General features: G+C 43.8%; 1 protein-coding gene across 3 annotated transcripts; it reads left to right on the top strand.

Annotated features, from left to right (window-relative positions):
* Window positions 1–1,754: 1,754 nt before the first annotated feature.
* Window positions 1,755–21,439, top strand: LOC119137585 (ephrin type-A receptor 4-A-like). Of its 3 annotated transcripts, none has more exons than XM_037277037.1 (19): window positions 1,757–1,971; window positions 2,933–3,000; window positions 5,710–5,907; window positions 6,450–6,560; window positions 6,913–7,267; window positions 13,752–13,907; window positions 14,288–14,758; window positions 15,545–15,669; window positions 15,787–15,946; window positions 16,026–16,137; window positions 17,494–17,552; window positions 17,659–17,772; window positions 17,844–18,029; window positions 18,114–18,175; window positions 18,245–18,454; window positions 18,546–18,722; window positions 19,924–20,111; window positions 20,196–20,375; window positions 20,684–21,439. In XM_037277037.1, the coding sequence occupies exons 1-19, from the start codon at window positions 1,815–1,817 to the stop codon at window positions 20,799–20,801; spliced, it is 3,207 nt and encodes a 1,068-aa protein (XP_037132932.1). In that variant the 5' UTR covers window positions 1,757–1,814; the 3' UTR covers window positions 20,802–21,439. The 3 variants fall into 3 exon arrangements, with proteins under 3 accessions (XP_037132931.1, XP_037132932.1, XP_037132933.1); XM_037277038.1 differs by having other exon boundaries at window positions 1,904–1,971; window positions 5,710–5,763; window positions 5,823–5,907; window positions 17,844–18,175; XM_037277036.1 differs by having other exon boundaries at window positions 1,755–1,971; window positions 17,844–18,175.
* Window positions 21,440–21,821: the final 382 nt, after the last annotated feature.

The following is a 21,821-nucleotide window of genomic DNA, read 5'->3' on the forward strand; positions in this document are numbered from 1 at the left end:
TTTTTTTTTTTTCCCCCTCACACGCATTCACACGTTTACATTTGGAAAGGCTTTTATTCCTTCCAGTCGCCATCTCTTTCTTGATCCCTATCGTATTAGACACTGGGCGATGCCGCCGCGTGCGTCCATGTTAACATGTGAAATACACAAACACACACAATCTGTGTGAGAGCCACAATACAGATGTGTGGGCAGCAGCCATCTGGGGACCAAAATTGAACAAAAAGATGGGTGTGTGTGTTTGTAGACGCGTTTGTACGACGGCGTGCCAAGGGCCCGCTGTGGAGCCCCCCTTTTCTCCAGAGAGCTGTGAATCTCAGGAGTGGGAAATGCATCCCAACAGTCATCAATCAAAACTTTGCTGACACAAATGACCCCAAACAACAGCTCGCCCAAGCGCCACCCACCCACGCCACTTACGCCACAGGCCTTCGCCTTTTTACCGTACCACGCCATTGGTCCGACGTTCCCCCGGGCGAAATCGGGATAATTCGGCTTTTGTTATTGCGCAGTCAATCGCGGCATTGGGGTAGAAAGAAACGTGAAAATGGTATTATGGCGGATGGGGGAAGAGTGGCACATCGAATGCAGGAGTTTTTTTTTTTTTCGTCTTTTTATTTCGCCATCTCAAAGCGCCAGATGCTCTTCCTGGGCTCATTAGAATGCTTTACACGGGATCGACATGGTATCGGTGCAGCAACCGCAGAGACAAAAAGCAAAATGGAGACTGGAGCATGCAAATGCAAATGTGAACACACACATGCTACAACAACAACCTTAATATCGTGGTGCCTTGAGATACAAATCATTCGTTCGAGCCCCCCCCAAATTATTTTTTGTCCACTCTACTGTACCAAATATCAATAACATGACTTGATCAACTTTCATCACGTTACAGTCGACCACAAAAAGAAAAAATTTCAACCCATATCTCAATCTAGGCTGTTTTCCTGTTACCAGTTCAGCGTACAACAAAAGATTATAGGGAAAAAAAGACGACGCGCTGGAGTTTAACATTTACTTCATCATGCTGTGATTTCACAATTAGCGATTGTTCTCGACTCTCTTTGAGAGAGGAGACGGTGTAGGAGGACAGGTCACGAGGCTGTTCTTTGTTTTGTTTTGTTTTCTTTAAGTCTCGGTGTGCTTTTTTTTCCCGTCCTTACCCAAATGCGCTCACTTGTGGTTACATTATTCCAGCATATGCCTTTCTTTTACATCTTTTACGATTACAGAGGTAAGTCAAAAATGATTTGATTGACACTTGTAAAGCTTCCATGAGCAACAAATATCCAACAGGGGGCGCTCTAGTTACGTGTACTGGGCCCGCAGCATCCGGGATGCTGTTGAGGTAACCAGTAAGTCAACCTTAAAACGCCTGATTTGACACATTTTTCCAGACGTCCTAAAAAGCTTAATCGTGTGGTTCTTGTGTGGCGTTTTATGGATTCTTCACCATGAAATACCACATAAAAAATAAAGGAAGTGTGAGAAATAGGGCGGATTAAATATTTATTGGGTGTGTGGTCCAACTCGGGGGTGTTGAAGGTTTGAAACTAAAAAAATACAATGAAGCAAACAAATTACTTTTTGTATCCATTCCGAATCACGACCTTATGGTTTTCCGTCTGATTTTGAAAACATGTAGAATTCCCTCAGTGTTGGTCTATGCATATCGTTTGGCTCGTGCAGTTTGAATGACCATTACGGCAAGCACGCGAGTGTGAGACCGCCCCACTATCCTCTGCATCCAACTCACTCCCACCACCCACCCACCCTTGGTTTCTTCATTTACACACATTTTTCCCACCGGGATGGATCTTCCGCAGCAAGCGCGCACAGCCAGCGGCCAACACGCACGCTTTCCTTCGTTACACATGGCTGCGCATGTAGGACGAACATTCACGGCGATTATGTGGATAATATGTCTAGTTTCAAGTTCCAGGACGAGGATTTATCCGGCCAATGAAGGTAAGGAGTCCGTAGAACCGGGAGCGTCTTTGCGCGGTGAGGACCGGCTTCGTGCGTTCCGTGTGCGTCCTTGGATGGTTCGGTCTGAGGGCAAAAAAAAAGTTGACATACTGGGACAGTTTTATTATTATTATTATTTTGCGTGGGGATACAAGCACTTTGAGATGTGTCACGTGAATGGTTTGTCTTGAAATATTTTGACAACCTCGTCGCTGATTATTATTCAAATGATTGCTTATTTAAAGTATGTGGACAGACGTCAAGCAATAAATTTGAATCAAATGCCAAAAAATCTGCTGTTTTCTTATCAAAACATTTTTTAGTTTTTGGGAGCTTGGAAATAACATTTTTGTCAAAGGTCCACTAAGGCTGAGTTTGGTGTGGAAGAACTTGATTTAACACCGTCATCCATGTTGGTGATGAGTGAGAATAGAAATGCTGAGCCAGGACTTCACTCATTCTCAATATCAGTGACCTCTGACCTTACAAAATTCACCCAGTCACACTTGTACAGTCTTCCCACAAGTGTGATTGCAAAATGCTCCTTCTGCTCTCAGCCAGGTAGGTTGGGTTATTTGGTGCCTTGTGATATGAGATCGATAAAATGCAAAACACTTAAAATGACGGTTATTTGAACAACAATGGTGCAACAACACATGTAGACAGACAGTAAAACAACATAAAGGCAGATGCAGTCAACATTCTTTCGAGTAACAAGGATGGTCACAGAATGAAACTCGTATCTCAAGGCACCACAGAACACAAAAGGTTAGAGACCTTAAATGTTTTAAATGTACAATAATTTGTTATTTAAATCCACATTAGAAGCTATTAAAATGATGTGTTTGCTTGCTATGAATCACATATTTATTCTTAGCTTGATTTGATGGATGCACAACATCAATATATATGTATTTATTTTTTAATTGAACCATTGCTGACAGTGAATTTGTCATTTTAGTGACTCTGCTGGATACCAGGACAGTGCCAGGAGAGTTGAAATGGGCAGCGAGTCCCTCAGAAGGAGGGGTGAGTGGGAGCTCTCCATTTCTTTCCTTTTTATCAGACACACTTTGGACAACCTGCTGTCTTTTTGGGCAACACACACACATTAGGTCTGGAAACTAAATATTCATCCCACAGATTTGAAAATGAGCTGTCCACCCAACCTAAGTGCTAATATGAGCTAGTTGGCATTGTGTTTGGCATGCCACGTGGCATAAAGCAGCCTGGTGGTGGGTGTTTTTTTCCTTTCGACATTTTTTACAGCGGGCCACGCATAAGCCAGAATTCATGGTAAAAAGTTGTCTACTGACTCTCTCACCTCTTTGTTGGTTTAAGAGTTATTGGTGAACTTGACACCAGTTTCTCAGCTCTCTATACGCTCATTCTCTCACAGACCGCTTGATTGGCAGGGTCCTGGTCCTCACACACCAAGCTTTTGATTACAGCACCCCCCTCCCGACTCCCCCGACTCACCCCTTCTGACACTTTCTGCATCGTCTTGCTTCACATACACATATCGCTGGGGATCGCTTTGCAGGGCCAAAGCTTTTTTTTTTTTTTTTTGCTCCCCCTCTCGGCAGCTGCGATTTTCATTCAACTAACAAAGACTCCAAATGAGTCGAGACAAGGAAGCATCACACCTCATTTTTCTTTACAGACCGGCTTCCAAACACCCACACATTAAAAACACGCATGCCACGCGAGAAGCGTGCTCATGCCCTTGTACATGCACGCACGCTCTCGCTCCGCAAATTAACCCTCCCAAGCATCGTATACCGCTCATAAAATTTTCATCCCTTGAAGCTTAACTTTCTTTTGGCGCTTTTAGCTAGAATCAGTACAAAGCTGTTTTTACAGGTGGATTAGCGGTTAGCACGTCTGCCTCGCAATTTTGAGGTGCGAGGTTTGATTCGTGGCTCTTCCTTTATGCTTTGGATTTTGTGTTTTCCCCTCAAATAATCTGGCTTCCTCTGCAATCGCACAAACATGCTTGTTAGCTACATTGAAGACTCTAAATTGTCTATTGGTGTGAAGGGTTGTTTGTCTTGAAGTGGCAATTGGCTGGCGACCAGTGCAGGGTGGACCCCCGCCCGTAAACCGGGATGGACTCCAGCTCACCTATGCCCTCCTTGAGGATAAGTTCTATAGGAAATTCATGTATGGAGATGTTTTAGGGGGACTTGTTAATGCAACTACAAAGAATGGGCACTTGACTAAGTTTCTTTTCTGATAGACAGCGGGAAAAGATTTTAATCATAAGCCAAAAAAAATCGCTTACTGGTTCTTGTTGATTAAAAGCACAGGTGTCAAACTCAATGCCCGGGGGCCAGATACGGCCTGCCACATCATTTTACGTGGCCCACGAAGACTAATTGTGCATCAAATTCGTGTGTCATTACTAGAATTGCAAATTGTCTTCACTTTTAACAATATCTTTTTTTTTTTAATATTTGACCAGTTTTTACTCGTCTGATTTGAAAACGAGTTATTTGTCAGTTTGTTTTGTAGTTTTTACTGTATATAATACAAGGTGCTCATACATTTATTTGGGTTGACAGTCATAATGGCCCTCCGAAAGAAGCTATGACTACAATGCGGCCTGCGAAAAAAACGAGTTTGACACCCCTGATTAAAAGTATACGCAGTGATGGTCGAGAACATTACAGTACTTTAATTGCGCCATTTTCCGGTCTTATGTTTCTTCAGATTGACCTATTAGCGGCCCAAAAGAGGACAATCACGCTAACAAGCAGTGCCGATACTAATTGAGAGTCCGGCGAGTACACTATATTATAGTTACGCATTAATCTGTGTTATTCGGTAGAATGATTCCCACCAACACACACAATGGCTAATCATCAATTCATAAATGTGTAGCATTAAATTAGCTAACTGACAAGATCAGCGCTGATATTGATGAGGGTTCAAAGCGCGTCGTTCACGCACACTCCCTCCTGTTGTCCCTCATTGGACATGGCACATTTGCAGGCTTGTTGGGAGAGAGCGGATTATTATTCAGTGGCAATAAAAAGCCAATTTGGAGTCGGGAGTCTCGGCGGTCATTTGAGGGGTCGCTGTACAAGGCAAGTGGTTGCCTCTATTGAGATGGATGGTGCGGTGAAGGCTGGACCTGCTTTACTTGCATGGAAATGTGGCTGTAAAAAATAAATAAATAAATAAAAAATAAACCGAGTGGTAACAAATGAGATACCGCTGCGGAATAGTGATGCGATGATGAATGGCTGCAGTCAATTAGATAACCCAATGTTGAAAATATTCCAATTCTTGGACAAAAATGAACTTTTTATTTAACTGGCCATTGCTTTTGGATGCAAAAAAAAAAAAAAGAAGAGATTGTCCTCCAGTGAAATTTTCCAATAGTTTTGTGCAACTATTTATCTGAGAGCTTTTCGAGAGATGGTGTCTGAAATTGCAGAACAAACGACAATTTCATGCTCGTGAGGTTTATTTTTAACCACATTTTGTTGCTTTTCAGCAGGGATTCATTCTCTGGCAGATTCATTTCAAAGTGTCTCCACTTGGCAGCACTTGAGTGTTTGGAATAAATACATGTGATTAACTTTTGTAACTTGGTATAGGCTGTTTCGTTTTGTTGTCATAAAATACAAATTATGACGGAGCATCTAATGTCAAACCAACAAATGGAAAATAATATATTCCCTAAAAATGGACATGCTACTATTGCTAAAATGTTTGCTTGTGGCTTTGCAGTGGGAAGAAGTGAGCATCATGGATGAGAAGAACATCCCCATCAGGACGTACCAGGTGTGTAACGTCTTGCAACCCAATCAGAACAACTGGCTGAGGACGGACTGGATCCCCAGGTCCGGTGCTCAGAGGGTTTATGTGGAGGTCAAGTTTACCCTGAGAGACTGCAACAGCCTGCCTGGGGTCACTGGCACCTGCAAGGTATGAAGAAAAATTCACTGTCAAACTAAACATGAAATAAAGCGAAATAGAATTTGCGCATTTTAAAACAACCACATAACTTTGCCTTAAAGCTAACGCACAGTGGCAAACGACATAGGCTAACAAATAGCGTCTATTAAATTTGAACACAAACGGTGCAGCAACCTATGTAGAAAAACAAAACAAAACAATACGAATAACTGCGGATTAGTGAAACACAGTAGCTGAAATTCTTATTTGTCTGCATACATTAAATTGCCACCCAGTGCATTTAAATAATGGATATGGTCTCTCTTTATCATGGATATATCTTACCGAGTGGTCTTTATCTTATCCCCCAATGTAAATGCTAGAATATACAGTACACTATGGAATTTCCTGAGGCTGCTTTTGATGGATATTTATTGTATTTTTTACTACAGCTGGAACACCCCCCCCCCCCCCCTCTGCTCAGTTTGACTCATTATCATATAAAGAGGGAAAATGAGCAGCGACGGAGATAAATAGATATCTCTCTTCTTCAAATCCTCTTTGTCTTCCAGGAGACATTCAATCTATACTACCACGAGTCCAACGAAGACAGGGAGAACTTCATCAAAGAGAGCAGCTTCATTAAGGTGGACACGGTGGCGGCGGACGAGAGCTTCACTCAGGTAACGGGTGACTTTTTCATCCTCCCGCCTCCGCTCACTTTAATTCGCTCTTATCTGGAAGAAAAGTCTCCTGCGACAATCAGCTATAATATATTTATTTGCGCAACAAGCACTTTTATCTTAAAGCCGGACCATGCAGGAATATTTCTCAGTCCTCGCTAATTACCTCTCCCAAGGGGGTTTATGTTTTCATTAGTATTTGATTATTTATTAGTAAGGAGGATTACAGACCACTGCGCTACTGATTTCCATTAAATGAAAGACTTTTTAATGAGGAAGAAAGCACGGATCCACTTTTTGTTTTATCCATCGCCGTTGCAACAATGTATAAATCGTCTTTCTGTGTGTCCAGGTGGACGTTGGAGACCGCATCATGAAACTCAACACTGAGGTGCGGGACGTGAAGGTGACAAACAGGAAGGGCTTCTACTTGGCCTTCCAGGATGTCGGCGCCTGCATCGCCTTGGTGTCCGTGCGGGTGTTCTACAAAACCTGCCCCCTGACTATTCGGAACCTGGCAACCTTCCCGGACACAGTGACAGGAGCTGACACTTCCTCCTTAGTGGAGGTCAGGGGGTCGTGCGTCGACCAATCGGAGGAGAAGGAAGAGCCGAAAATGTACTGCGGTGCTGATGGAGAGTGGCTGGTTCCTATCGGTGGATGTCTTTGTAACTCGGGATACGAAGAAAAAGGAAGTTCATGTAAAGGTAAGCGACTTGTTTGTTGTTATAATTACAGTGTGACTCATTGGAGTGACAGCGATGAGGCTTTAGCGGTAAACGCGACACATTCATTCAGCTCTTCGTCTCACGCTGTCATTACATAGTAAAGTGAGTTGAAGGATGTCAGCAAATACAAGTACTGTAGCTTGACTGCCATAAACATTGCACTGTATGTTTTTTCAAATTGGATTTGACAAAAAAAAAGATTCTGGTAAAACTCTCAGACTTAGGTAAAATGAAAACAACAAAAAAGAACATTACAGAGATATATATGTAATATGCTTAAATGCCAAACGAACCACCCTCTGCATACAAAATAGTTTCCCTCTTTTATTAACTTACTGAAAAATCACATTACTTGTAGCATGTTTTTAATTTTTAACTTCTTAGCTATATTTGTACTTCATTACTTCCCGTCTGAATGGTCACAATTATGATTCATTTAACTAATTTAATAATAACAAGTTCTGGTCTGTTATCTATGCTACATTGAAATGCTAGCATTAGCTTAGCATGAAAAGTGGCAACAGCGAGTTCAGATTGGCACCATAATGGCATAATTAGCACAATATAGCTCTGTTAACAAAACATGTATGTTACAGACATATGGTCTTGCACATACTGTATCTTCACATAACATATTATTTTAACACACAAATAAGATTTTACTAATTATATTCACTATACGCAAACACGAACATAGTTTTAATGGGTTACTTGTGGAGGAATTACAGTAAATGTTGGTTTCAATTCTGGTGTTTCATTTCCTATGCACTCGAGTTGTAAGGTCTCGTTGTGAATCGCCATCTGGACAAAAAGGAACGGAGAGGATTAAAAAAACAAAAACGCCTTCCTGTCACTTATAAGTGTGGTCCGAACTTTACAGTAGCAAATATGCAAGCTGTTCACGCCTCTCAGCAACAAACTTGAGGCGCGGATGACGCGGGAGGGGAACGGCGCGGTGGCGAGGACGACTCAAATGTACGTGTTTGTGTGTGTGATGCATTAGACAAAAGTCTTACGCGTTCACACAACATGGCATCACTCCCCCCTATTCACTCCCACACAGATGGACGAAGACCGGTAAGGGGGGGAAATGGCGGAGCCTCTCCCTGAACTGTTTTTATTTATGGAGCCTATCCCAGAAGGCTAATTGTATAACAAACAGTGCCATAATTCAAAGTTTAAAAGACGAGAGAAAGAGAAAAACAAAGACATAAAGGGAATTGCAGTCGGTGCCAGTTGGCGATGCATGGACTTGAAAAGTGTGGTGTTTTTTTTCTCCGTTGAATAAGATGAGCAGTAGCCAAATTTCTGTGTGACAAATGTTCTTAAGGACCTTCACCCCGTTTGTTCACTCTGAAAGGAGGGAGGAGGTTTGTAGGGTGGGACCCTAAGGTCTGAAAGATGTTTCTCCTCTACGAGATTTAGGGGACACCCTTGACTCGGTTGAACTCGGAGCAGATGTGAAGTGCCATCTATCTGTCAGAAGTTCCTGCCTTTCCTCCCGCCGCTTGTCAGCTCGCCGGCCGGCCTCAGCTCGCCCCGGCTGGGAATCCATCAAAGTGCGTGTGAATAGCAAATGGCACTGCGGTGAGATCTCTAACCCCGCCGTGTCGGACGGGCACCTTCTCCCATTTTAAGTTTGCAGTGATGCGGAGAGGGAATGACGGGAGGGCAGGGGAGGGGGACGCCGGAGAGCAGATTTAGACGTTCTTTCTTCCCACCCGCCGTCAAGGTCAAAAGGTTTCTGGATTTTCTTCACTCTCGCGCCTGCGCCGAAAGACACCTGCCACTTCAAGTGTACTCGTAGCAGAGCCGTGTTGTGCCACATATTCACTCGTTCTTTTACAAACTTCGAGAAGATTTCTCGAAGCAAATTGAACTGGAGTGCTTAATGGGTGGTTTTTGTCATTTTGCCAGTTTATAGACAAACTTCAAGTTATGTTACGGCTAATTCAACGTGCAATCCCAAACCTTCCGGTTGAGTTTTCAGATTCCTAAAACAAGAGGAGGCTCAGCTAGTAAAATGGTTGATACAGAGTGACGTGGATAATAGCAGGAGCTGTGGAAAGGAAGAAGGGATTAGATGTTGAATGGTGAGATATTGAAAAAGGGCCAGTGACAGCAGAAGGCAGAGCCGCCTCTCCCCCTGCCCGAGGGGGGTCATCAACGGGTGCAAAGGGGACGAGTAGAGAAACACAAGAGTGCGGGAACTCCCCCCTCTTTTTTACACCCCCGGTTAAGACTGAGGTCATGACTGAGCCCGATGAAGACGTCAAACACTCTTGACTGACAGCCGCGCACACACTCCCATACAGGCGGAGCGCGGGGTCGCGACCGAGCGAGATGAAGTCGTCAAAAGTTTGACAGCTGCGATCCGTCTGGAAAGATCGGAAACGAGGGCGGGGAGACGAGCGGAGAAACAACAGAGAGAATTTGAAATGGGAATGGCTGAAGAATGGAAGCAAAGCCTCCTGCTTTTCGTCTCACTCCTGCCTCCCACCTCCCCTCCTGCTTTTGGCTTTCTGATGCGGCCCGGGGCCGTCACTGCCTGGGAGCCTTGGAATACCTCTTTGTGTACAGTCTCTCCATTCCCAATCCCCACCATCGAGACAGATTTCATGCTTGTGCTTCTTTCCAGCGCACCTGCAGTGTCTCATCGACAGCAGAGAGAAAATGAAGTCAGATGAAAAAGAAAAAGAGGCTTCGAGCAAAATAGCCACATCACTATGCCATGACAGAAGAGGCTATAAGCCGCCGATTGCTTTTTACGCACAACCCGATGCCAGCTTGCTTTCACATAGTTGACACAGCACTCCAAAATCAAACTCAAATTAAATGCGTCAACACTTGTCGGATAGCGATATTACTTTCAACACAATCGGGGGAGACAAGTGAAGCTTAATGCTCCTGTCCCCGGCATTCTGGCATTGCTAATGTGCAGCTCTGACTACGTTTACACGCAGTCAATATTTGGGTTGAGGTCGGATGACGTGCAAATAACTACTTCCTTGTGGAGTCTGTTGTGAGTCATTTGCATCTAAGAAATGTCCGCTAGCTTAATGCTATCATACAATGAAAGGCAGACATGCTAATCAAAATTAGCACTGTTGTTTCATTTAATTAGAAACCTTCAAAAAACACAATGTTTTTTTTTCTTATCTTCTTGCATGATAACTATTAACAAAGAGACAAGGAAAAAAACAGCATGTCTCAGTTTATGTGAAGTTCTCTTCAGATTGCTAACTGACGATGATATTTGTGGCTAGCAACCCAAGCAACAGTTCCCGGTGGGTGTCAAATCCCTATTTTTGACAAATTTTCAGGAGTCAAATAAATTCTGCCTTTTCCCCCTGACTCTTACAGCCAACAATGAAGGGATGCCCAAATGATGCTACGTTAGCATGATAGGCTTTCAAAATGTCCGCCGGTAATGCGTTGTGGGAAATGCAGATAAAGCCAAAGCCCCTCTATTGAGCTCAACTGAGTTTTGGGCACTAAATGGTTTTGGATTGCTGATTTTGGTGTCTGTACTTTCACTCTGGAGCTCTGCCCAACGATGCCTTCAGAAGTGTGTGTAGGAGGAAAACAGTGCATGTAGTCGGTGTGTATGTGTGGGCTTACTGTACAAATGTATGGTAGCTGCCAAAATTCGTAAAGCGACTGGATTGAAGTGATGGTGAAGCCCTTTGGGGTACGACTTTGCATTTCTCCATCACAATCAAATATTTGTGTTTCGGTGTCCTGTCAGGTTCACGTCGAGCAGCCCCACCAACCAGTTAGTCCTTGTGGAGCTCTCTGGCACGGCAACAAGCTGCACTCTCGCTCTCTCATTATCCCGTCTTTCTCCTCATCCACGATCATGGGGGGTGGCGGGTGCTACTGGAGGCTTGATCCTTGTGTGACAGAGAGGAGGTTTGCGGGGATCATTGTTCTCGAGCCCCCCCTTTCTTTCACATGCTAATGCTTGGAACTGTTGGCTTTGGATTTCTCTTCAATGTACCAGTTTTTAAATTTAACCAACTCGCTTTACTGAAGACATTCTTTAGGCTTTAATGTAAATTTGGATTTATTGCCAAGCTTTGTAAGGTTGACTTAAATGAAGGCACAAAAAAGATAAGAATGGTGTCCTTCCTCTCGCATTCTGTAGGTTGTAATTAACAGGGCATGACCCCTGTGATTAACAGCGTGCCTCCTTCTCAGTCCGTCTATCCATCCATCCATCCATCAATCTGTCTTTTCCTCCCTCCATCCATCCATCAGGTGTCGGACACGGAACAGCGTGGGGTACTTCCTGCACCTAAATTGTCTGCTGGGCATTGCTGACAGATGACACGGCTCCAAGAGGAAAACACACACACGTCCGTGTGCATACGTTGTGCCGACAAGGCTCTTTTAGTCAGATTTGCACCGAGCCACATTTGCATTTTAGAAGGATGAAGAATGCATATGCAAATGTCGACAAAGCTGATAGTAATCAAAGGGCACCTTCTCCCGCTTGCCTTTATCCCTCCTCCATATCTGTATTCCTCCTCACCTTTTTTTTTTTGTCATCTCAGAAATCTTTTCCTCATTCAGTTCGTAGACGTTTTTGTGAAGTTGTCCCACTTTACAAACACAGGAACCAATTTAAAACCATATTTCCAAGATTTTGTTTTTTCAACCATCTGTTTGGATTGTTTCTCTCCGTAAGGTTTTAGAGGTGTCTCCAATGCATTTAGTTTATGTTGCTAAGTGTTAAGGCTAATGGAGCAATGATGTACTTTGTGTTGACAATACAATCAATTTAGCGTGCAGGTTGTTCTCAGCTCTCAGTAGCACGAGGGGTTCACGTTGGGTTAATGACATCCGCATGAGCTCTTATTCCAGGTCAGACTGCCCCTCCCACCCCCCACCCCTCTCAAACACTTTGAAACTGCAACCCCTCCTAAAAAAAAAAAAAAGCCTACGGACAACAGAGAGGACGTTGAAAGAAGTTTACGGCTTCAAATGCTTTCCTTTCTTTCACGTCCTCGCTTATTCTGAGCTCAATGCTGGTTAGAGGGATAAAGTGATTGGGTTGGACATAGACAAAGACGGTGTGCCCCCCCCCCCCCCCTTCTGCAATCAACCCCAAAAAAACTTTTATCTGGTCTGGTTTACTCCTCTGTTGTTTTCTGGCTTGAGCTGCATTTTACCTTTATTGCTTTTATTAGATTTATGTTAACAAATTTAGAGAACGGTTTTCCGTACGGGCTCGTTGGAATCGGCATCAATAAGATATAAAATACTTTCATATTCACTCGGCGTTATCGAGGATTCGAGGCATGAAAAATGGAGGTCGTGAGGGAAATGTGCAGGAAGCCAATAAGGAGGTTGTGAAAGGGAGGGAAAATCTATGGAGGCTCGCACAGATGGGACAGGATGGTCCGTGTGAGTCAAGACTTCCTCCCTCTCATCCACTCATCGGAAAGCACACATTCTTCCTCCAAGCAAGCGCTGGGATGTCTCCATCTTTTTGGAATTGCGGGAGGGCCGAGCAGATGAATATGTCGTGATGAGGGAAAAAGGTGAATGATTGCAATGGAAACAAACGGAGGATTTTCCCCACTCGGGAATTCAAAAGAGGAAAAATTTCAGCTCCTTTGCTCTTCAATTCGGTTGGCTCCACCAGTGAATGTCAAGATGGATAATTATGTTCTCATTTAGCTCTTTGTCGGCCTGTCAATGCACAAACCGCTTCAATACACACGTGGGGGGAGAGAAAGACCCCTCCTCTATTTTTGCAACTCTTCTCTCCTGTAAATGTCACTTGCTGAGAGTCAAAATGTCTTTGGAAAACTCTCTTGAGGTTGTTTGCTCGTGTCAATGATCTTATTGTCTGGCCTTTGTGACTTGTCAATATGGAAGAGAAAGAGAACTGTATGACAGGGTCAAGGGTCACTTGGCCTGAGTGGCTTGTGATTATGTTGCTTGGCGGGTGGGCAGCCATTTTGCCACAAGCAATATATTTACAGGTGTCCCCCTCAAGGGCATAAACAAACGGCTTTCATTCAATTTTCACGGCAAAAATGTTCTCTTTAGTGTTACAAAATATTCCCCCAACCCCCAAAAACAATCTTTGCATTTTATTTTATTTTCATGATGGCGTGTGTTCAAGCTTGCAGAGTGAGCAAGTGGCTCGCCGGCGGTCTTCTGTCTCCGCTTGATTTAGCTGGCACATTGCCGCCTTTCCTCGTGCGTTAACAGCTTCACTGATGATCAGTGATGATTAGCTGCAGGAAACTGCTGGCACATCAGTGTTGCTGAAGCTCGGGATGCGACCAAAAATGCTACACTGGTGGCCAAAGCCAAAAGAGCCAAAGACATAGCTGTCAAACATAAGGCTCGGGGGCCAGATACGGCCCACCACACCATGGTCCATGAAAACTTCTGATGCAAAAACAAATCCTGATTGTGACTGTTTTTTGCCTGCATCTTTTCACAGCCTGCTCTGCTGGTTTCTACAAGTCCAGGTCATCTGACGCAAGCTGCTCCAAGTGTCCTCCACACAGCTACTCCCTCCGAGAAGGGGCGACGGTTTGCGACTGCCACTCCGGATACTTTCGAGCTGACAGCGACCCTCCCGCTATGGCTTGTTCCCGTAAGAAAAAAAAACATCGGTCCACTTTTGTAATGATGGAAATCACGTCGAGACAATGACAAACAGACAACACGTTTCTTCGTCACGCACTTGTCTAAATGGTACTCTTGTTTTGGTGATCCGATTACGTATGACTAAACGGCCATCCACATCCTGTTAGGCAGCTCGGACGCCGCCGTGAATAAATGTTCTCTTTCTCCTTGTCTGCTCATCTAAGCCCGTCAGTGAAGTCCTGTGTTGGAGCCCTCGGTCGTAAAACTTAATTATGTCAATACGGAGCATGTGGTCTTCTTGGCTTGGGAAAGAAAAACTGGTGCGTGCTCAGAAAAAGTCAAAAAAGGAAGATCCTAATATTTTTCTATCGAATCTTTGTTCCTCAGAGCCTCCATCGGCGCCACAGCAATTGATTTCAGTTGTGAACGAAACCTCGGTGGTTCTGGAGTGGAGCCCACCACGCCGCCTGGGAGGTCGAAGCGACATCAGCTACAGCCTGGAATGTCTCATTTGCCAGACGTCTGACAAACCCATCCCCAGGAATCACAGTAGTTCCCAACCTGAGGGGATGCAGTCAGACCAAGGCATTGTGGGAACTGAAGTCCAGATGGGGAGAGGCGTCTACGAGAGAGATTCCGCCAGAGTGGCCTCGGGCTCTCAGCTGTGCCAGCCCTGCAGCTCAGACGTGCTTTTCTCTCCAGACCAGAGCGGCCTGAGAGGCACCCGAGTGGTGGTGAGCGAGCTCAGAGCCCACACTCACTATACTTTTATCGTGCAGGCACGCAACGGGGTCTCCCAGGGCGGCGCCGCCGGGGCCTCCCAGAGCGTGTCGGTCTCCGTAACAACCAATCAAGCTGGTAAGGACCAGTCATTAAATTATCGTCATTTTCAAATTCCATTGCATTCTCTCCACTAGGAGCGGTAGTATCATCTGACTGTCATTGTTGCCATAGCGATTACGCTGTCCTCCTACTCTAAACAATGGTTGACTTAATTATAGAGGTCTTCTCAACCGGATGTCAGAAAGCATTGTGGGAAATGCACATCACTAACTTCCAAACAACCAATTTTAAATAGTAACAGGAAGCCATAAAGGATTAGAAGAATGCCTTTCATTTTGTTTTTACGGCGTGTTTCATTTTAGTTGAGAGGGTGTCGGCTGAGCGCCCCCCACCCCACACACACATGGCCTACCATTAGTTTTTCTGTCTCGACTGTCTTCACGTTGGCATTTTGAAAAGTGGCACACCTGCTAAGTTTGAGGTGCCCCGGGGAAATAAGTTAGCTTGGAGCACACAACATGAGCTTGGTGCCTGGGATGTGTCAAGCCCAAGCTGCACAACCATATGGCTCCACGTCATGAAAGGGAGCCATGGAAAATGGAGCGATGGGGAGCTATAGAGTGAGCGAGGTGTTTTGCTCCCAGAGGAATAGGACAGAATAAGATTTAGGTTAGTTCTCCTGAGCGCTGGGTCAATGGGATTGTGGAGAAAGGTTCACCAAACCTTACTTATAGGAGAAGATATTAATGCAGTAGTCACAATATTAGGAACACCTATGCATTTGAATCGAGTCCACACAATCTTCTGCTGCATGCACCACATGAATGGATCTGCATCTTTTGATCTGTCTCTATCTTTTAGCTCCCTCACGGGTGTCGTCCATTCAAGCCACAGATTTCACCAGGCATACTTTGTCATTGTCATGGCAACAGCCCGATCAACCCAACGGGGTCATCTTGGAATATGAGGTCAAGTTCTATGAGAAGGTGAGCGTTCGGCAGGTTAATGGAGCTCAGCCAAATGTTTGTGATGCCAATATTTTGTGAGATGGGCTTGTGGGAAGGTATTCAAAGCAGGCCCCCCTTTGTGTCTGATCTAATCAGGATCAGAAGGAGAGGTCCTACCGCATAATGAGGACCTTCTCTCGAAGCGTGGAAGTCACGGGACTCAACCCGCTCACTGTCTACGTTTTTCACGTGCGGGCTCGCACGGCCGCCGGCTATGGAGAGTTTAGCGCCCCGTTTGAATTTGCAACCAATTCAGGTATCCAACAATTGCCGCATTTGATGGATCGTGTTTATGTTTGCAGCGGGGAAGAATCAATTGTGTTGTTTCCTGTTAGATCCCTTCCCTCTGATTGGAGAAGGCGTCAACTCTGCCTTCCTGTTGTTGTCCGTGAGCGGCGTTGGAATTCTCTTGCTTATATCTGCAGCTGTTTTCATCATCAGTCGCAGGTACACACACACACACACACACGCACACACGCGATCTATCTATCTATCTATCTATCTATCTATCTATCTATCTATCTATCTATCTATGAATGAATGAATGAATGAATGAATGAATGAATCTTTATTTCGAACACGATTTTAAGAATAAAAACAATAAAAAACAAACAAACAACAAAAAATCTATCTATCCATCCACCCATCCATCTATCCATCCATCTATCTATCTATCTATCTATCTATCTATCTATCTATCTATCTATCTATCTATCTATCTATCTATCTATCTATCTATCTATCTATCTATCTATCTATCTATCTATCCATCTATCCATCTATCCATCTATCCATCTATCTATCTATCTATCTATCTATGAATGAATGAATGAATGAATGAATGAATGAATGAATCTTTATTTCGAACACGATTTTAAGAATAAAAACAATAAAAAACAAACAACAAAAAATCTATCTATCCATCCACCCATCCATCTATCTATCTATCTATCTATCTATCTATCTATCTATCTATCTATCTATCTATCTATCTATCTATCTATCTATCTATCTATCTATCTATCTATCTATCTATCTATCCCATGAAGAATCCATGTTTATTTTATTTCTTAATTTAAATAATGAATGAATTCGAACTAAAAAAAAAGATTATACTTTTATGATGCCATATTTTCAGTATAAAGGGCAGCTTTCGGATTCAGTGCCTTCTTCCCATTGGATGGTGCAGGTGTGTCCAATGAAGTGGCCATTGAGGCTCTTCTTAATACATAATGCATTTGCCTTAAACGCCAGCACTATCATTAAGAGAGACGCCCACGCTATCGCTGCTATTGTGAGGCTTAATAAGGCGTGTGTGTGTGTGCGTGTGTGTTACCTGCATCTTTTTAAAGGGGATTAGAGTGGAGACAGTGATAATCCCTTTGTCCCCGACTTGTCATCACTGTCTCCTCTTGTGTGTCCGTGTGCATGTGTGTCACTTTCCGCTCTCTTTCTTACACACACATACACACTCATGCACACAAAGCCGTAGCAGGTGCGCACAGATGCACAAAAAACACACCTGTTCCTGCTCATCCACAAAGGTTTTTTTTGGGATACTTTCTTTGTTTAGCGGAAAACACCTTTTATCTCATACTACCTGATGTCAACCCCCCGAACCGCCCCCCCCCCCTATTTCCGAAAACGCTTTCATGTCCTCCCGCTGCGTCCTTCCTGCTCTTTCTTCTTATTGTCATCATTTTCCCAGGATATAAAAAATGAAAACGTGTCAACGCAAACATGGAAGAAAAAAAATCTTATTTTCAATCTCATGTATGTAATATTATTATCATTTGTGACCAGGAGGAGCAAGTACAGTAAAACCAAGCAAGACTCCGAGGAGGAGAAACATCTTAATCCAGGTAGATTTCACTCAAATGCTCGCAAATTAATGCTGCACGCCACTTTTAATTTCCAGATTCAAATTACCATGGAAATTTACCGAAATTCTTCTTCCTTCTACTGCAGGCGTGAAGATCTACGTGGACCCGTTCACTTACGAGGACCCAGATCAGGCCATCCACGAGTTTGCCAAGGAGATTGATGTGAGCTGCATTCACATCGAGAGAGTTATCGGCATGGGTGAGCTCGCTAATGCTACACACACACACACACACCCACGAACCTACTTGACCTTGCCGTGTGGCGTGTAGGAGAGTTTGGCGAGGTATGCAGCGGGCGCTTGCGTGTGCACGGAAAGCGAGAAGTCTACGTCGCCATTAAAAGTCTAAAGGCGGGATACTCGGACAAACAAAGACGAGACTTTCTGTCGGAGGCGTCCATCATGGGGCAGTTTGACCACCCCAACATCATCAGGCTGGAGGGAGTTGTCACCAGATGTGAGTTGACGCGGATGAACGGCGGCGGCCATATTGAATCACAACGACATTTCATTCATATGATAATAACTCTTTTGTGTTCAGGTAAACCACTCATGATCATTACGGAATACATGGAAAATGGATCCCTGGATGCTTTTCTTCGGGTACGATTCATTCTTCGTGTCAATTTGAAGTTGGATGGTGTTGTTTGATTGGCTCTCGTCACCACGTAGAAACACGACGGCCAGTTCACGGTGATCCAGTTGGTCGGCATGCTGCGCGGCATCGCCTCGGGCATGAAGTACCTGTCGGACATGAGCTACGTCCACCGAGACCTCGCCGCACGGAACATCCTGGTCAACAGCAACCTTGTGTGTAAGGTGTCTGACTTTGGTCTCAGTCGGGTTCTGGAGGACGACCCGGAGGCCGCTTACACCACCAGGGTAAGAATGTAGACGTTTTCCATTTCCGCCCCTTCATTGAAATAATAAAACATTGTTTTGGAGGGAACCTATCATACACCTCATATTTCAGGAAGCCCTTGGCACTTACCTCTCTCCCGGCGGGAAGATCCCCATCAGGTGGACAGCTCCCGAAGCCATCGCCTACAGGAAGTTCACCACAGCCAGTGACGTGTGGAGTTACGGCATCGTCATGTGGGAGGTGATTTCGTACGGCGAGAGACCCTACTGGGACATGAACAACCAGGATGTGAGTATTTTTAACATCTCTGACCTTCAAGTCTTCTTACTTTCAGAAGTAAAATGATCTCGCTTTACCGCCGGTGCGTTACGTGAGTGTACAAATTTTACCTTGGGGACATAAATAGATTCAGTTGATTTATTCACGGCACTGTAAGTAAAACATCACAGACTTCTTTGTAATCCATAATTAGTCAAACGCTTCACATTACAAGTTAATCAGTGTAACATTAAAGCAGTTATTCCAAAATAAATGATGGATATCCGTCATGAAAGTGATTTATATTGTTTGTGATTTTGTGAAGCAATTAAGTCGTTCCACTGCACCCACAGCAAAAAAAAATAAGGACAAATGCAAAAGCCACATATGGACCGTCAGCTCGAAGATTGCTCTGACAAAACACAATTTGTGTGCAACTGGTCGATGTTCAAACGTTTATTCCTGTAGAGAGCAATTATGCAAACTTCAATGAGGCCCCTTGATGTAGAAGAATACATGAAACAGGCTTCCCGTCTCTGATATTTCAGGAGAGGCAAACAAAGCCGAGAGTGTGTGTGTAACCTTTGCACCCTCGAATAGATTTTGTTGCTTTTACTTTCAAAGCAGAACGGCCGATAAATCTTGACAGCTTCCACAGAATCAATGTGAACATACTTTTTGAAATTATAAAGTTGAAGGAGTCATTTTGTTGGATTTTCAAGCAATTTGAAATTCCTTTGTGAGGCATTTTGCATTATACACCCTCAAAAAAAGATCGAGATCTTAGATTAAATTGATTCCTTGTCTATTTTACGGTGTACAAAGTAGTTGCTGTTTGGTGGTTTGTGTGTGTGTTTTCTGGAGGGGTGTTGGTTTCTTTTTCTTTTTCTTTTTGAATGAAAAGAAATCCGAAATAAACATACTTATATTGACAAATAGTACACACTACCACAACATTTTTGGTGCGATTTCACTCATTCGCTACCATTGACGACTATAGACGTCAAAGATAATTTTCCTTGGTAGTGTATTTGGGGAATTCTGTACGGCCGTTTTTAGGAATTCTTTTTTGCTCCAATTTCATTTGCTAATAGGCAAAAACTGCTTTCAATTCTTTACAAATGACATCTCGTTTTTGTTGTCTCTTAATGTTCATTTTCAGATTTGAATTTATCATAGTTGTTTTCTAGCCCATGAACACTATGAACCTCTGCTTGTGTCCTTCCTTTAGGTAATAAAAGCAATCGAGGAGGGCTACCGCCTTCCCGCTCCCATGGACTGCCCAGTGGTCCTGCACCAGCTCATGTTGGACTGCTGGGAACGAGACCGAGCCGAGAGACCCACTTTCAGCCAGATCCTTAACATGCTGGATAAACTTATTCGGAACCCGGGGACTCTGCGCAGAACTGGAGGGGAAAGGTACAGTCCCCACAGTCATATGGCTTTTTTTTTCGAACTAAACCCAAAAAAAAAAATCACACAGCAGTTTCTGTGTGCTCACAGACCTGCAGTGCTGGAGTCAGGAGCATGTCCGGAGGTGTGTGTGTCGGTCCTACCAGAAGTGTGTGTGTCCAAGTGGTCATTGTGTGAGTGGCTGCAGTCCATCGGCTTGGAGAGGTACACGGAGACGCTGGCGGCAGGAGGATATTCCAGCCTTGACAACCTACTGGCACTCACACACCAGTAAGTGTACCCATTCTATTATGACACTTTTTCAAAATGGCCGCCCACTTTATGTCATGGACAGTATTTATTCAGAATAAATTCCAACTATTGGGGTTCTACATTTAAACATGTATCACAGTTCTTCCTTGAGACCAATTACTACTTTCTTAATGCTCGTGTTTTTGACGCCATCTTGTGGCATTATAGAAAAAGAACCAAACATGCTTGTTTTTACTATGAATTTTTGTCACGAGTGATGATGTCATTTTTGATAAGTGCCCTCAAAGCGCCCCTCTTTTTGTGTTTTCTCCCCTCCATGTCCACAGGGAGATGGAGAGATTGGGAATCCTCGCAACATCGCACCAGGACATACTAATTGCCAGTATACAGCAAGAAATATTGTCTCAAATGCAGCACATGCAACATACAATGGTTCCGGTCTGAGTCACAGGTGGGATACCTGAATTCCATTTACCTCATCCATGCACTTTAGGGGGACCTTTCACCAGTGGACCAGTAGAAGGAGTGGAATGAGAAAGCAGCACTTTTGTCAAGTTTTCTAAAAACACAAGATGGACGTGGCCACAGATTGCTACTGAGACTGAAGGCCCATCCTTGCATTCTTTTCTTTTCTGTTTTCTGACAGCAGAATGGCTTCCAGTTTTATGTGGGACTTTTTTCGCTGCTTTGGGCTTGACTTGAAAAAAAAAAACGTGTGCGAACCATGTAAATTCACCAATAGTCGACTCCCTTATGTCTGAGCGTCGCACGTCTTTGACCATTCTTGATATGCAAAGTGGAATTGGGAGGAGTCAGGACAAATACGTCATCACGATAGTTACATACTAACGGAGCAAATGTTTTCCTTTTGATAGTTCTCTTGGTTGAATTGTAATAATTAGACATTTACAATAGAATGTCTTTTATTAGCTACATGGAAAGTTTTATTTATGGTCTTTTTTTAAGTAGTTTCTACTGTATATTGTAAATTAGAATCACTGAGGGGGGAAAAAAAATGAATTGGTTGCCATATTGCATTATAATAAATGCCCAAATCCATCCATGGACATTCTTGTACAATATTGACTGCATATAGTTTTATTGATTGATTTCGCTTAGAGTTGTGTCTGAGAGGACAGGAGGGAAGAAAGATGGAATTTCAAGAGATCTTGCATTCAAAAGGGTAAGAAAAAAAGCTGCGGGCTCTCTTGACGGGGTATCACGAGTTTGTCGAGATAAATTGGGCTGAGTTCACTGTGCAAACTTGTCCAATCAGCACACATCTGTCTTCTTCTACCAAGCCATGCACATATTCTTACACACACACACACGCACGGGAGCTGATTGGAGGATGCTTTTGATACATAAAGGAAGGGACGATACAATCTGTTTTTTGGCAAATATGCCAATGTTTTTCCAGGCTAATGAGAGTTGGCTGCGTACACACACGTTCAAATGCACAGA

This window comes from Syngnathus acus, chromosome 17, assembly GCF_901709675.1.
Source record: "Syngnathus acus chromosome 17, fSynAcu1.2, whole genome shotgun sequence".
Lineage (NCBI taxonomy): Eukaryota > Metazoa > Chordata > Actinopteri > Syngnathiformes > Syngnathidae > Syngnathus > Syngnathus acus.

What these genes read in the sequence shown, in the direction of transcription:
- LOC119137585 (XM_037277036.1), top strand. Translation starts at nt 1,815, where the DNA reads ATGGATCTTCCGCAGCAAGCGCGCACAGCCAGCGGCCAACACGCACGC. An exon ending in AAAAGGAAGTTCATGTAAAG is followed by an intron (nt 7,268 to 13,751) that starts GTAAGCGACTTG and finishes ATCTTTTCACAG; the next exon opens with CCTGCTCTGCTGGTTTCTAC. An exon ending in GTTTTCATCATCAGTCGCAG is followed by an intron (nt 16,138 to 17,493) that starts GTACACACACAC and finishes ATTTGTGACCAG; the next exon opens with GAGGAGCAAGTACAGTAAAA.